Source organism: Triturus cristatus, chromosome 3_2 (assembly GCF_964204655.1).
Source record: "Triturus cristatus chromosome 3_2, aTriCri1.1, whole genome shotgun sequence".
Classification (NCBI taxonomy): Eukaryota; Metazoa; Chordata; class Amphibia; order Caudata; family Salamandridae; genus Triturus; species Triturus cristatus.
In genome coordinates, this window is record NC_140584.1 from 895,780,008 (window position 1) to 895,795,645 (window position 15,638).

The following is a 15,638-nucleotide window of genomic DNA, read 5'->3' on the forward strand; positions in this document are numbered from 1 at the left end:
TCAGTCAGTCAGTCTCTCGGTCAGTCAGTCTCTGCCAGTCTCTCTCTCAGTCTCAGTCAGTCAGTCTGTCTCTCTCTATCAGTCAGTCAGTCTCTCTCAATCAGTCAGTCTCTCTCAATCAGTCGGTTTCTCTCTCTGTCAGTCTCTCTTTCAGTCAGTCTCTCTCTCAGTCAGTCTCTCTCTCGGTCAGTTTCTCTCTCGTGCTCTCTCCATCGCTCTCTCTCTCAGTCAGTTTCTCTCTCTCTCAGTCAGTCTCTCTCTCTCAATCAGTCAGTCTCTCTCTCTCTCTCAGTCAGTCTCTCTCAGTCAGTCAGTCAGTCTCTCTCTTAGTCAGTCTCTCTCTTAGTCAGTCTCTCTCTGGCAGGCTCTCTCTCAGTCAGTCAGTCTCTCTCTCCACTCCCTCTCTACTCTCTCCCTCTCTCTCCTCTCTCTCTCCACTCTCTCCACTGTCTTCTGTCACTCATAACATTGGGTTTACATTACCTGCAAGGTCTGCGGGCCACCAAGGAAGGCCTGCCGGGCCGTACTATGAGTACCACCGTGCTAAAGTGACCCACTTTTTCACCACACTCACACATCTTCTATTGCCTTTTTCAATGACCATTCCCCAATTGCAGCTTTAGCATGAGCCACTTCAGCCTGGGCTTCCTCCACCCCTTTCTTCTGCTGCACGGAGGTGATTACATTTCCTTCTGCCCTAGCTAGTTTTTGTTGGTTGAGCCGCTTTTAAAGTGTTCCAAACCATAACCAACGATGCTGTTCCTAAATTCCTCTGCATTAATTCTGGTTTCCACTCCTTCCTGTGTCTTACATAGGCCTCATCCAGTAATAGTGCCCTCTCAAACATCCAGGAAGAAGTCCTTGCAGGAGGGCCCGGCGCAGCCAATTCTAAAACTAAAGATTTATGGTCGGATAAAAATCTTGTTAGACATCCAATTCTGCTCACATGAATTAACTTAGATGAAACAAAAAAAATAATCCAACCCAACATGTTTTTGGTGTGGGGAGGAGTAGAAAGTAAACCCGTGTTCCAGTGGCCTAGTTCTGGACCATACATCGCACAGACCATGTGTCTGGCATAAGTTAAGTAGTGCTCAGTATACTTTAGACTTTCTCCCCATATACTTTTGCCCTGGCCCCCAGTCACATGGCAGATTGATGTTTAAATCTCCACCTAATATAATAGGAAGCAGCCAGTGTGTTAGTTCATTGGATATCCAATCGAATAAAGAAGGATCATCTGCATTGCAACTATACAGAGAGCATAAAGTAAATGTGGGAATCCCTGGGGCTCTGCAGCCAACAATAACCCATCGCCCTAGTGCATCCACCCAGACTTGATTAAATTGTATCGATTTGTTACAGGTTAAAATTGCAACCCCGCATGTATGAGTCTCTTGGGTCGTTGCCCCCACTAAGCCGTACAGACAATGTCTGCATGCAACTGTTGCAGCCCTTGTGACACCATCTGTCTTTCTTTAGCATCATTTAAGCCTCAGATATTCACCTCGGCTATCCGCAATCTTACCATCTTTGCGGTCTCCTTAGCCCACTACATGAAAAGATTCCCCACTGCATATGTAAGCCTACCAAAACAAAGCAAAAAACAAACCACACAAAAACCGATGCCTTTCTTTGTGCCTCTGCACCTCCTCTGTGTGTTCCCCCTAATCAGCCCTCACCTCCCCAAAACAACCAGGCAATTAGGCATAACCTGAGCAATGAGCTTTTAACCCACTGTCCCACCCTCTCTCTCTTCCATTAGTGAAACATAATCCGCATTCTCTTGATTTCCTCTAGATACCCTGTGCTTGGACATCTGAGGTAAAGTTCAGTATAGTTCCTTTTAAACTTGATCTAAGTCTGGCTGGATTCTGGAGAAAGACCTCAGCCCCTATTTTCTGAAAGGGGGAGAACAGTTGCCGTAAGAACCATCATCTTTCTACTGTTGCATGAGCAAAGTATGGCTTGGCGAAAAATGATACACCATCACAGGACTTCGGAGCATTGGGGTGGGCTTGATGGTAAACTAGTTGCCTTAGTAGAAAGTTGCCAAAAAAAACCTACATTGTTCTAGGTCTTTCCTTGTTATTTTGTGGTTGTTTTTTCAAGGGTAGCGGGAATTGATGAGCTCGTTGGATTTCAGAGTCTCAATCCCAGTTCACTTGTCAGGAAATGCACCTTTCAGTAGGTTCACCACATATGACTCTGGATTGCTAACTTCCAGTGCTTCAGGCATCCCTAGGATCAAATTGTTTCTTCTCTGGCAGTTTTCTTGATCTTCAAGCTTGAACCGAACATTCGACATGGCTGCGCCTTGAGTGGCACTTTGCGACTTCAGGGATTCAACTTCAGCTTCCAATATCTCCTGCCGTGTGTCTACCGATGCTGAACGTTCAGCAATTTCACCACAAGTTTTATTCAGTTTATGAATCCCTGCTTGTACCTTTTTAGCAGCAACTCTCCACCCATCGTTCCTAGTTTCTTTTTGCATTTATTTAATGGATATCAATATTGTTGCAAAAGAAGGCTCCTTAGACTGTCTATCCACATTTGAATTATTTTCTACACCATCTTCCTGATGTATCATCTGAGTGTCTGAATAGTCCCATTTTAACTGTTTTCCGGCGCTACCCTGCTGGCTTTCTTTCCTCTTTTTCTTTTTGGAGGACCTTTTCCTTTGTGTTATTTGAATATCCTCAATTGGGCGTGTATATGCTGGATACCGAAAAGGCCTCATAATTTGAGGAAGTGTCTTCCTGCCTGGCAGAGTCTGAGACATCTGTTAATGAAAAGAACTTCTCTCCTGGCAGATCGGGAGAAGTGACCCCCCTACGTTTGCGTGTGAAACTGGAGGGCCCAGATCTCAGAGGTGTATCATATTTTGAGCCCCCCAGGGCCTTCCTTCATCTTGTCTGTTTCCTTGCCGTCTCTTCTTAGCATTACACTCTCCTCCTCCATACTCAGCAGGATTTTTCCTCCCCCCTCCCTATTGAGCTATTGAGAGCAGACTCCGGTATATAAAGAATGGGCATGATACCCTTAATTTCTGCTTCGGCCATCTCGTGGGGTCTCCACCAGCCTGTGTCTTTGCTTGTACCCTTGTTGTCTGTGCAACAGTCTGCAGCCCCTTCTGCCTTTTTTTTATTCTCCACCAACAGTGCGTTGTTTTTTGAAGAGTCAACAGGTAATCATGCAAATATTGAAGCCACCTTAGGTTGTTCACTCCCCCCCACCTGTGGCATGTGCTTAGCTGCTGTCTTTTTCGTTCCAGTTTCTCGCTTTACTTTTCCCGGTCCGCTGCCCTGCTTCGGGTCTGGAACTGCTCCAGTAACATCCGTAGGCTGGCCGCATTCCGCGAGCATTGTGCCGCCGCTTGGAATCCCAACAGTCCGCACCATCCCTGCCTTGACGTCTCTGGATGCTATAAGCTAGCCTGACAGTTCTCTTCATAGCCGCCATCGCAGCCGACCCCAGCAGGCTAAAAATATGTGCCGCATAGACGCACTTATGGAGGTTCGTTGCAACACCTCCCGGGACCAAGTGCACAGCATGGAGTTCACCAAGCCCAGGCCCAGGCTGAGCAGTGAATCGTTGTACCGCCGAACAATGGAGAGAGACGGTGAGTGACGCGGCAGTTTGTCGCATGCCATCTTTGCCATTTTCCACTCTAATGGCATTTTTGTCCCACTTGACACTTTCTGATGCACTTCGGAAAATATACATAAAAAATAAAGGTAAATATTTATCTTGTTTTGCTTAGAATATAATATTGCATCTTCCCGGTTGTAGGAGAGTAGGGTCTGCAATCCTATGATCACCCAGATTTTTTTGCTTTTGCTTCATTGGTTTACGACTTTCTCCGGCTGTGGGCCTGCCAATCAGACCCACAGCCTAGCTGTTCTCTCTCGAAATTAACACACATGTACATTAGGTGCATCCACTAATTGGAACTGGGCCGCCTTGTCAGTCCCTGTCTCAGCATACCACAGGTATCCAGGGCATCGGTGTACCCAGGGCCTACCAGGGGCTGAAGCATGTATTATGCCACCCCCGGAATGGCCGCCCAAATCTGACACAACTGGCTGCACGACAGCTGGGGCCACGTGGTGTAATCACCCGTTGCTGTAGGTGTAGTATTCCTACACCTAAACCCTAAAATGGACACATGGATTCCCATCAGTCACTCCTATAGCAGGCCTTAACAATCCTGAAGGCAGAGTGCAGGGAATCATGTGGGACGGTGCTCTGGCGCGAGCTGAGCCCGTCGACGGCTTGCGGAACCAAGTCCTAATAGCCGTTCCATGGTGACGCGGGCCAACTACTTTTAATGCATTATAATCCTTGCGGTTATTTGCTAACTTTGGCATCGCATCACCTATACATGTCGAGTAAGGTGTCATACGAATGGGAATACGAACCCCTCGCCAGTCCTGGTGACGGGGTTAGCATTCCCCCCTTTTAGAGGGACACGACATGGAAGTAACCTTGAACCCCGGTTAAAGTTGACTCAAGCCTCAGCATCACAAAATGGATGCTGCCACCAGACACAAGTCTGACCTCCTGCTGCTGGGAGACCTTCCAGCGAAGGGAGCTTGGACAAAGGGTTTCCTGTCGAGGGCGGTGTTAGCACCATCCCAGACAGGGTTTGTGTATCCCAGGTAGGCAGGGCTGAAAGGAAGGTGATTGCCAGTGGCACCCCGGTGCTCACTGTGCATAGCCCGGCTCAAACCAGTTTCGGGGGCACACCAGCCCCTGAGCTGGCGCGAAGCCGGACAAAGGATAGGGGTGTAACCACCCCCCTCCTGGCTCCACCCATAGGTAGAACCTAGTCACGGGCCAACCCCCTTTTCTTAGAATAAAGGTAGGAGCGAGTCCCCTTCCCAAATTGGATAATCAGATAATCGGATAACTCCGAATCACGAACTACTTTCCACGAAAGGAACTCCTGACTATTTCTGAAGACTCTCCCTTGTGGCTAAGGAGTAGCCACCCTGCACCAGCAGGCACCATCTAAGCGCTTGCGGTTTGCTGTAAGTCTCTCCTACGGATCATGACTGCCCAGCTCGACGAGACCCGAGTTCCCTGCCATCTCTGACCTTTTACCTCCCTCATCAGCTCAGCTGAGAGTCGTAGGTGTGACGAGACCTGAGGGACCGGCTATCTTCAGAACCTGCATGACGCTTATCTAGCACGCCCACCGAGGGACCCTCGAGTGAGTGCACCTAGGGTTTGAGAAGCCCTAACCCTGAGCAGCTCCAGCATCGAAGTCTGCCTCCCCAGCATCCCCGAGATCTGCGTGGGGGCCCTTCCGCTCCTTGTTGTTCACCGCGTTGTTCGACCACTTGCCGACCGGCTTGTGGCCCTCTTCACGACGCACCACGATTGTTTCATCACTAGTCTGGTTGCTCCAGACTGGCTCTTGCTCCCCTTCAACAGAGGAGTACCACGGACCCTCCTGGTCCACTCCCGACGCCATCTTGACTCCCCCGCTTGGGTGGCCACTGCCAAGATCCGCTGCCCCTTCCTGGGCCCAGCATCATCGACAGCAGACACCTTCGTGGGACAGCTCGCCCTCCATCCTGGTCGCCGCCGCGCCTCCTGGTCCGAGGAACAGCCGAGTCCGACGTCACCCACTCACCTGGTCGAGGTGACTTCAGCCGGTACCCTCCTGGTACCCACACGATCGCTGGCTAGCGGTTGAGAACTGAGTCCCCTCTGCTTTAAGGTTTTCCTTCACCACCGATCCAGGCTTGGATCGCTCTGAACATCGTCACTGGTCGCCTGCCAGCAACTTCTTCTTTCAGGCTCCTGAGACTACACGAGGACTCCCGACACCTTGACGAACTTCACGCAGCCGCAGCCTCCGGGCTAGGTAACTCGAGCATCTCGGTGCTCCATCGCAGGTTCGCTCTACAAGTGTCCAGTTCCTTTTTCGTTTAGTCCCACTGATCGGATCACTCCGGAATCAGTACCTCCAGACTCTACCATTCGCATTTCACTGTTAGTGTAGATGGTTTCTCGTGCCCCTCGGGCCTTTGTGTAAATTGTGCAACCGAAGTATTTTCCTAAGAGTTTTGTAGTGTGCTTAGCTCCCTGACTCATAAAGAGCCAGGGTAGTCTTGTTATAAATAAATATCCTTTTATTTTCATAACAACTTGTGTGGTGTCCTTTCACTTGGTGTTCAAGGGGTATATGTGATGGTAAACAGCTGGCTTAACACGCCCTCTAGAGTTTAGCCTAAAGACTGCTCGTATCCACGCTACTAGGATAGCTGGTCTAAAAGGTTGACTTACAACCAATCATCAATAAGGGTCGTTTGGAATGATACACAGTGATCACTAGAATAGTGAGCACTACATATCAGGCCAACTTCTCACACCGGTTGCTTGTATTAGTGTCTTTCAATTTAAATTAAAATGGAAGAAAGAACATCTTATTTCAATAGATGATTGTTAACATATTAACACAAATGATATCTAGTTTATTGCTAAGTAATGGCTCTACAGTCACTGAAGGCACAGTGAAATCAAATGATTTACGTAAACAACTAGGATTAGAATTACTCATTTCATCATTGTGCTCTGACTACAATGTTGGCATGCTCATTAGTAGATTTCCAAAATTTAAAATATTGTTTTAAAACACATAGAAAATGTGCAGAATATTTACCCATGAATTAAAACTAAAATGTATATGTGTGCCTCTGAAACTGACCAAAACACTTATTGCACTTTACCCTAAATGAGCTACATTTTTATTGTGACACTATAATGGAATTATTTTAATTTTCTGCACTTTATGTATAAAATTAAGATTTTATATCAAATGATTTCAATTAATTAAAATAAATTATTATTATTACATTATTCCACGTATATTTTACTCCATAATCAACAATTTAAAACATCCTGAAAGCCATAACCTAATAAACCATGGAAGTAACGCCTATGTAACTGCAAATTGAATGGCTTTTACTTGAAATGAACATGGTAAGCATCCATTTTACTAGGTCTGAATGAAGCTAAAGGAAGCAAACACTATGAAAAAAGATCATGTAGTTGTCTGTCAGCCACAAAGCCACCTAAAAAGACAAGGAATAACTGTCTGCTAATAGATTCAGTACTAAATTTGAGCCGGTGGTTGCCGGTGGAGGACAGTTGCACTTATTTTGGGTGCCTGCATTTATTTTTCACATCATTTATTTACCAAGACAAAAGGAAACAAGCATTTTCAATGCATTCGGTCTTGCATTGGTGAAATGTAAAGCTCTTGGCATTGAAAACGACAACGTTTTTTACTTTTGCTTTTTTATTTGCAGTGGAGTGATCATATTTGCAGAGCGCTATTGCCATTTGTATGGCCTAGCAACACTGGAGAACCAGAAAATGGGAAATCGGTTTGAGGGAGGGGAGACAAGAGTAATATGCTGCCTGAAAAAGAAGAGTAACAACATCCTGGAAAAAGTAAACACACATAGGGAGTGCAAGATTGAGTAAAGCATGTGAAATGTAAGCAGAACTACTTAGTTACCTTAGCTCTTTTACACTTTCATTATTCAGAAATCAATGAGTGTTTTGCCTGAAAAGATAAGGACATGACTACAGGGCCCGAAAGTGACCCGTTTCAATGTCTGTTGCTTATATCCTTACAAAACATAAATAGTATGGTCGAAAAGACCACATCACTGAACATAGAGTCGCGGTCCAGATTATATAAATACTAGAAAAAAGGAAAACAGCTGATATGGATTATAGTAAACGTTTTCCACTCTACACATCAACCAGGTATTACAGTACCACCCGAGAAAAACAATGTTGTTCAAAGAAAGATGAGAAAAAAAAAGTAGCGCTTCTATGGCAAACTCTGTAAAGTGGTGCTAATGTGTGTGGATGTGGATAAAACCAATATGGCCACTTTGCAAACACTCTGTCCTGCTTTAATTAGGTTTTATTTTAGTCTTCATATTTTGAACCTTTTTTTTCTCTCCGTCCCGAGGCTGCACTTTGGAATAGAAAAATGGGATCCATTTCATAGGGAAACAAATAAAGTAAAGGAGAGGAAAAAGAGTGTAAGAGTGTAAGAGCCATTTATTGAAGACATGGATTTCAACAAGTGAGGAGGAACGAGACAGAGACAGAGAGAGTGGGGATAAGAGGAAGAGGAAGAAACATGACACACAAAGCAAACTGAATACAGCTCATTAGCCAGCTCAGTAGTACATAGGAAAGACTGGCTAAACAAAGTTTGAAACTTGTGACCTGCAGGTCTCTATGTTGCACCCTGCAATCGTGAAGAATGCGATAGGAAGCACAGCGATGATTAAAAAGCCATGCAGTATAAAAGGAAATACAGATACTGTTTGGTGAGGATTGTGTCAGGAAAAGAGAAACGCTTGCCATAGTTCCCGGCAGTCAATAATATTCCAGGAAGACAATACCAAGCAAAGTCTTAGAATACCTCTCTTTTGGAGAAATGCCCTCTGTGGCAGAGCTGCCATCACATGGAGCTTTTGTTATGGTGCAGCAGGGAGCCTGCGAAGAGTGACGCTGTGTGCCCCCGCAGCGTTCTATGCCTGCACTCTACTGCTCAGGCGGGAGCGGGCTCTAAAGGCAAACAAAAAGAATTGTGCTGCAAACATACCTAAATTTACAAAAACAGGAAGAATACATGTAACAGGACAGTTTGCTGGGAGGGTCTGAAACAGCAAAAGGAAGGGATGAATTAACCATATTCACCAATCACAAGCAGCCATTTACAAAGGACATTAACAGGAGCCAATAGAAAACATGGCAAGTGCTTCAAGCCCATATTCTAGATACAGCATGTCTTGAACAGTCAGCGCATGCAGCGCATGCGCTGCCTAGGCGAGACCTAAAACAATACACATATAGGAAAGACAAAAGAAGAGCAAATCGGCAAAACTGTCAAAAAAGGAGGAAGCAGGAACCTCCGGAAGTTAGATAAAGAGGGAGGGAGTGTCTGGTAGTGGATTTAAGAGGAAGGTTTGAGGTGGTTTTAAAACTACCAGCCTTGCACCGATGTTTAATTGCACCAGCTACGGGCTTCTGAGATGTGTTGCAGGCACTGGCACTCTTTCTTTCACAAATTAGGCACTGAATGGCTGCATGTAAGTTACGTTGGCCTGGAGACTTGAATGCTTTTTGCAGCAAGTTGCACTTTCTGGGTGGTTGTAAAGGCATGCTTTTGTTCATAATAGGCCGCTTCGTTGATAAAAACAGGACACACTGTGCAGTCTCCCTCGTAAGGAATTGTCTCCCCGTCAAAAGTAGCAAATACCGGGTCACCTGGATTCAGCTGCTGCCAGTCTTGATCCTTGAGTAAAACAAAAAAGCACAATTCTTTAAAATTGTAATTATGCATACTATAATTGAAACAAGCAGTGGCAAAGCTATGAAGTCTTGACTCACCACCAGACACACCTCTCCATATATCCTGCCATGCATGTTACACACTAGTGACAATTTTGTGAGAATTATGCGCCCAACTAATTTTTCAAAATAGCACAACTGATAATAACCATTTTAGTTATTGGCAGGACATGATTACTGTGTACAACTAGATTTATTTCCATCCAAAACTAGCCTTTAAGGATGACAGGTAAATACATGCAAGCACAGCCATTAGTAAAAATCAGACGTTTGGCAGTGAACTTTCAAACTTCCATGCTTCAATCACAACATTTAGAACCTATTTGGCCCTTATTTCGTGGAGTAAATGTGAGTTGTTCGTATATCTGAGATGCTATCTGGATGCAGCAGGACATCTTCAAGATGTTCACAGGCAACCAGAGTTGACCATGGTTTGCTCAAATGAGTCTTGATAATAGTTCACTGACCACTTGTGTGAATCTTGTGTAAAGTGAAAGATAGTCTGAGATGCACCTTTCTGGCTCAAGAGTAACAACTGAGCTGCACTATTTTGAAAGAGTTCATTTCAAATTAGACAGTCAGGAGAGTTGTAGACATCAGCACTTGTAGACTCCCAAAGCGGTAAACTTTAAAAGCCCCAAGTGGGAAAGGGCACAGGGAAAATATAGTGTATGGAAACTGTTAGGTTACTGCATGCATATCCTGGACCAAAGGGAAATAGTGGATGATTCACAGAACTTCAACATTCACTCATTGACAAGGGTGCTATGTTACTGTGTGGCAGAAGCTTCATCTATATACCTTTAGTATAGGTACCACTACAGTAAATGCAGACCCATCTATTTGCAGGAAAAAATGCTAACACTGCCCCAACCCTGCTCTGGAGATGAAAAGCAAAGACTACACAAAACCAACAAAAGGGATGTGAAGACCAACACAAAGCACCCACTGTACAGAGTGGTGTGAGCAAAGAGTTCCTAAAGCCCAAACCTTCCAATGGCTGGTCTGAATTTCCAAAAACTCATACTTTAGACACACTCTACACAGACGTGATGACCACCTCAGGGTCACATCACTATACAGACGGGCGCAGAGAGCACCTAAAGATTGAAAGGTGTTTATTTGTTTTATTTTTAGCAGATATAACATTTTGATCCAGCAGTAACAATAATAGATGCATTCAGCAAAAGCTAAACGGTTAACATCAATCCAATGAAACGCAGCTAAGAATGTTTTTAAAATATCTGAAAGAGATGCTATGACTTCCAAAGAGTACTCTGTACAAAGGAGTGGGCTTGTTTTATTATCTAGCATGCCAGATTTTACTGTTGATATCTTTGATTTTACCAAAAACGTTGCCTCCACCGACTACAAATTATGCAGTCTCCTGCAAAAAAAAATATTCAGCATGTCTTTACAAGCTCAAAACTGCCTCTCTTCGCAAATGTGTCCCAATCTGTTTTTAGCTACACGATTCGGTAATGGGCACCGCTTTCATTCTGGTGCCCAAAGCCAACTTCCTGTCCCAGCCTCACCCTGTGTGCAGTGACAATCAACACTCAGCTCTGTCCACACAGCTTGTGCTTTAGGTACCTGCTGCTCCTCTCTACATCCAGTTTTAGCTTTTGCTATAGAACACCCTAAGCACAGGATGTACAAGAAGGGTGGAAAACTGCCCAAAGCCCAGGATGTGCAGGGAGGTTGGAAGACTGCCCAGAGCCCAAGATGTGCAGGGAGGTTGGAAGACTGCCCAGAGCCCTCACAGAGTGACAGGATTCGAAAACTGTCCAAAGCCCACAATGTGCAGTGAGGTTAGAAGATTGCCAGAGCCCTCACAGAGTGACAGGATTGGAAAACTGTCCAAAGCCAACAATGTGCAGTGAGGTTAGAAGACTGTCAGAGACCTCACAGAGTGACAGGATTGGAAAACTGCCCAAAGCCCACAATGTGCAGGGAGGTTGGGAGGCTGCCAAAAGCCCTCACAGAGTCACAGGATTGGAAGACTGCCAAAGCCCTTACTACATCTGCTGACAAACCACTCCATACTGAGTGACAGAAGTCATGGGTCACACAGTTGAAGCCACTGGCCTGTTCCATTACACCCAACAAAGGATCCCAACAACAGAAGGAAACATTGGGCAACCAAAGTCAGACCCATATACTGACTGAGATATGCTGCCTTACGCTTACACAGCTATGGATATCATGGTCTGGTCCCATCTCACAAAAAATGGGCTTTGAGGATTGATTCCACACATTTAATGTGGATCTGTTGTCAGAGATTAATGAAGAAGGTACAGAGGGCTTGATCAATATATGTCAACATCTGTTGGTGCACTTTGGAGGAATCAGAAAATATGTTAATGCTGTCGGTGAGAGCGTGAATGATGTGAACAATAAGATTGAGGTTGAACAATCAGATTGAGAACATTTTCAAAGAGAAATTGGAAAGTCTTTAAAACCAGCAGTGCTTGAGATGCAATAATATGGTGGCCTCTAAAAACTATTGCAATTTGCAGATATCCACGTGGAGAGCTGGATGAAAAGGTGAAGATATTGATACTTATCGGAGATGTTTGCTTCAGTCCTATGCTAGAGTAAAGCAGATATACCATTAATCTAGTGACACTTTTAATAAGCACTTATACATTTTAGGGAGTTAAAAAGAGGGTCTTACAGGAAAGAGAAAAACATAAAGAAATGGCTAATCATGGTCTCACTTGCTCCATTTTCCATGCTGCATCTTCAGCTACACTCAAACCTAAACATGAAATGACACTAGTTGCTGAAAACAAAACTGCAACACTAATGTAAATTTATTTGGTACTGTTGCACCTATCCCTCTATGTCTCTTTTACAAAGAATAACAGATCCCTGCTTGCAATGAAAAACATGCCGGCAATTTCCATACTGGGACTGAATGGGATGCCTTTCCAGGACAATCAGGTTGAGAAGGCATAAGACCACAACAAGACTCCACCTTGGACAATGTCAGTGTCAGTGGTAAGAAGATAAAGGTGGTCGTAGCTTGAGAGTGAGTGATTATCAATGTCACACTTTACTTATTAGACTTTCAAAATGGAGACTCTTGGTCGAATATTAATGCCTCAATTTCACGGTGATGTGTTTTGAATTTACTGGCAGTGGAGTAGTCCCAGGCTGGAATTATCCTGGTCTAATGGGGACTAGAGGGTGGAAATGGGATTCAGAAAGGTAGAGCTGATGATCAGAAAGGATCATTGTGGTAAGTGAAGACATCACATGAATTAATGGAAGTGATATTTGTTGTAAGTAGAAGAAGCCTGCACTAGGAGAAGTCTCCTAGCGACTATCATCAAACCGTTCCTGATATTAATATCGCACCTTTACAAACTGATTCTTCAATCTAAACTAAATTAGGACTTTCTAGGATAAACATCAGTATATTCCGCCGTACTCATTCAAAGTATTCAGGAGCATACCATACCAACCGAAGAGTACCTGCACAACAGCTCAACACTACACTTTTGCACATACATTGGTACTGATGGTGTTTGCCTGGACTACCCTATGGATCTGTGATAATAGACCTAATTGACCTAAGACCCACATCCCACATAATGTGTTGAATTGTTGTTTTGTCCAATTAATGAGAGTAGGTGGGTTTAATAGACTTCCTCAACAGGGCTGAGGATGGGTAGTCACAAGTATACAAGTGGAACAAAATATCACATGCAACCTATATATTCATCCACATTGTCTTGAGTGTCAGCTAACGTGTTGATATATTGTATGGCCTTTAGGTGAATATTTTAGTTATTGCATACATTGTGCGCCATGGCAATGGTTGCACCTGTGAACGTCAAAGGTTTGCTCTCCATTAATATGGGGTAAGCATATGGTGATATCTGTTGGCACTCATGCATGTATCCTATGCCTACAGACAATATAATAGATGTGAGAGATGCATGGAAACACAAGAGCAGAACATGTCCCAAAATATTTCACTGAATTGGAAAACGAAGCACAATGATGCACTGCAAAACATGGACAAGAACAGCACATTTCTGTTCAGTGTTATAAAGGTAGACAGTAACACAAAATACACAAAGGCAACAGGCAGCTTGGGAGGGAAGCCACATCAGCCAACATGCCATTTGAAACTCAAAGCAAACATTTTCACAACATTTCTGATAAATCATTTTTTACTTAACCTGCCTTTGGTGCAGCCTTATGTCAGGAAATAAAGAACATATTAAGATTAAGGTACGTATAGTCATTAATCTAGGCTGTGGACCCTCATATAATATCAGGAGAGTTCATGCATTGAAGTAATTGAAGAGGGGGAGCATTGAAACTAATATGAGAAACACGTGATCCCCACTTCAGGATTAGTGTAGTACAGGTGTCTCCAACAAGTAGTTTATGAGCTACTGGGAGCTCTCCAGCTACATGTGAGTAGCTCTCCTATGTGCAACTCAACCTACTAAATTAGAGACTATTGCTTGGATGAATTATCATAGGTATACCAAAATAGAAAAGAGTCTATTCAAAATGAAAATATGTGTATTTTCAAAGCTCAGAAGATGATGTTTGGAGAAAAATGGTTACATTTTCAAAATATATCTACATTCAAAGTTGATAAAACCTTTCTTGCATTACTTCTGAGAACCCTGTCTTATGCACTGAGGTTATCACCACTGGCAGACCTGCATGGGGTGGCCACTAACCTAATGTTGTCTGATGTGGTCACTATGCAGCGCGAGTAACACGAATAGCTCGGCATGATTTTCATTGAACATAAGTAGCTCTTATTACAGAAAAGGTTGGACACCCCTGGTATGCTACTTTCGGGCAATGAGAGCAGAAGCAGAATGAAAAACTCACAACCACGTAATAGGTGCCTGGCATAATTCCCCAGTTGTTTCGTCGTTTTCCACTTCCAGACCACTTTGTCACCTGGCTTTGTGTTCCCACACTTCATTATTTCCATGACTTCTTGGCTTCCGGTCCCATAGATCTGCCTGATTATTCTCCCCTTTGGTTCCCTCTGCTTCCTCCTCATCCAGAATTCTACTTCTGCATCTTAACCTGCAGTGCCTTTGCCATCAAGAAACTGTGAGTGCACTGCCTTGTTTCACCTCAGTAGCACTGCCTTGTTTCACCGCAGTAGCACTGCCTTGTTTCACCGCAGTAGCACTGCCTTGTTTCACCGCAGCAGCACTGCCTTGTTTCACCTCAGTAGCACTGCCTCGTTTCACCTCAGCAGCACTGCCTTGTTTCACCTCAGCAGCACTGCCTTGTTTCACCTCAGCAGCACTGCCTTGTTTCACCTCAGCAGCACTGCCTTGTTTTACCTCAGAAGCACTGCCTTTTTTCACCTCAGCAGCACTGCCTTGTTTCACCTCAGCAGCACTGCCTTGCTCTACTTGGCATCTTTGGCTCTGGGCCTTTATCTCGGTTGGACCAGGGTTAGTTACAACACTACCAAGCCGAGCCCAAGGTAAGCTGATAACGCAATCTTCCCTGTGCTATGTGCTGGTACTTGTTTACTCACAAGAATCCAAATGCTCTTATTTGTATTTAGATTAGCACATAGTAGTACTGAGACAATGTGAGGCTGCTGTGGGCACTATTCCCAACCAGTGTTTCTATCTATAGTCTTATCTCTTCTTGTATTCTTCCCCAGGTTCCTGGCCAACTTATTATTATTCAGTGCATCAGGTCAGTCCCTAATTTGTAAAAAGAAATAAGTGCTGGAGCCCTTGTTAGGAGGCCACTGCAATTTGCACCACACATTGCCACTGTACTTACATAACTACTAACCATCACACTGAAGTGTGACAATCCAGACTACTGAGGCCGTCAACGCGTTAAGAATGGCTTGTGTGTCAGATATTAGCTGTTGTTAATGTATATTGAATTAACAAACAACTGTTTTTCTGCTCATCTTTGAATTACACAAACAGCGCCACCATGTGGCTGCTGTCATAAGTGCAGGTTCAGGCAATTAAGTGTCGGTGCAGAGCACCGGAAACCACCGGCTCAAATTAAGCACTGAATTGGGTTGAAGAAATGGCCGATTGGAATTGTCCGCGATATACTTTGGCATGTTCATTCGTAAACTGAATCTTGAAAGTTTGTCCATCCATTTATCCACTGCATAATGCATTTTGCCAGCAATCTTGTTTAACTTATGGCCCAAGCCATTTCTAAAACTCAAAGTGAGTTAGAGACCACTTAACAAGATAGAGCATTCTTCTTGC

The 15,638-nt window shown here is 44.3% G+C and overlaps 1 protein-coding gene across 2 annotated transcripts in view; it reads right to left on the reverse strand.

The window, feature by feature from the left end:
- Nucleotides 1-6,922: 6,922 nt before the first annotated feature.
- ASPA (aspartoacylase) overlaps nucleotides 6,923-15,638 on the reverse strand; it is a 167,453-nt gene continuing 158,737 nt past the window's right edge. Inside the window, exon 7 of one of the 2 annotated variants that reach the window (XM_085649330.1) lies at nucleotides 6,923-9,337. In XM_085649330.1, the coding sequence (XP_085505456.1) occupies nucleotides 9,137-9,337 (201 nt within the window). In that variant the 3' untranslated portion in view covers nucleotides 6,923-9,136. The remainder of the gene's footprint in view (nucleotides 9,338-15,638) is intronic. The other variant, XM_085649329.1, reaches the window with a different exon arrangement.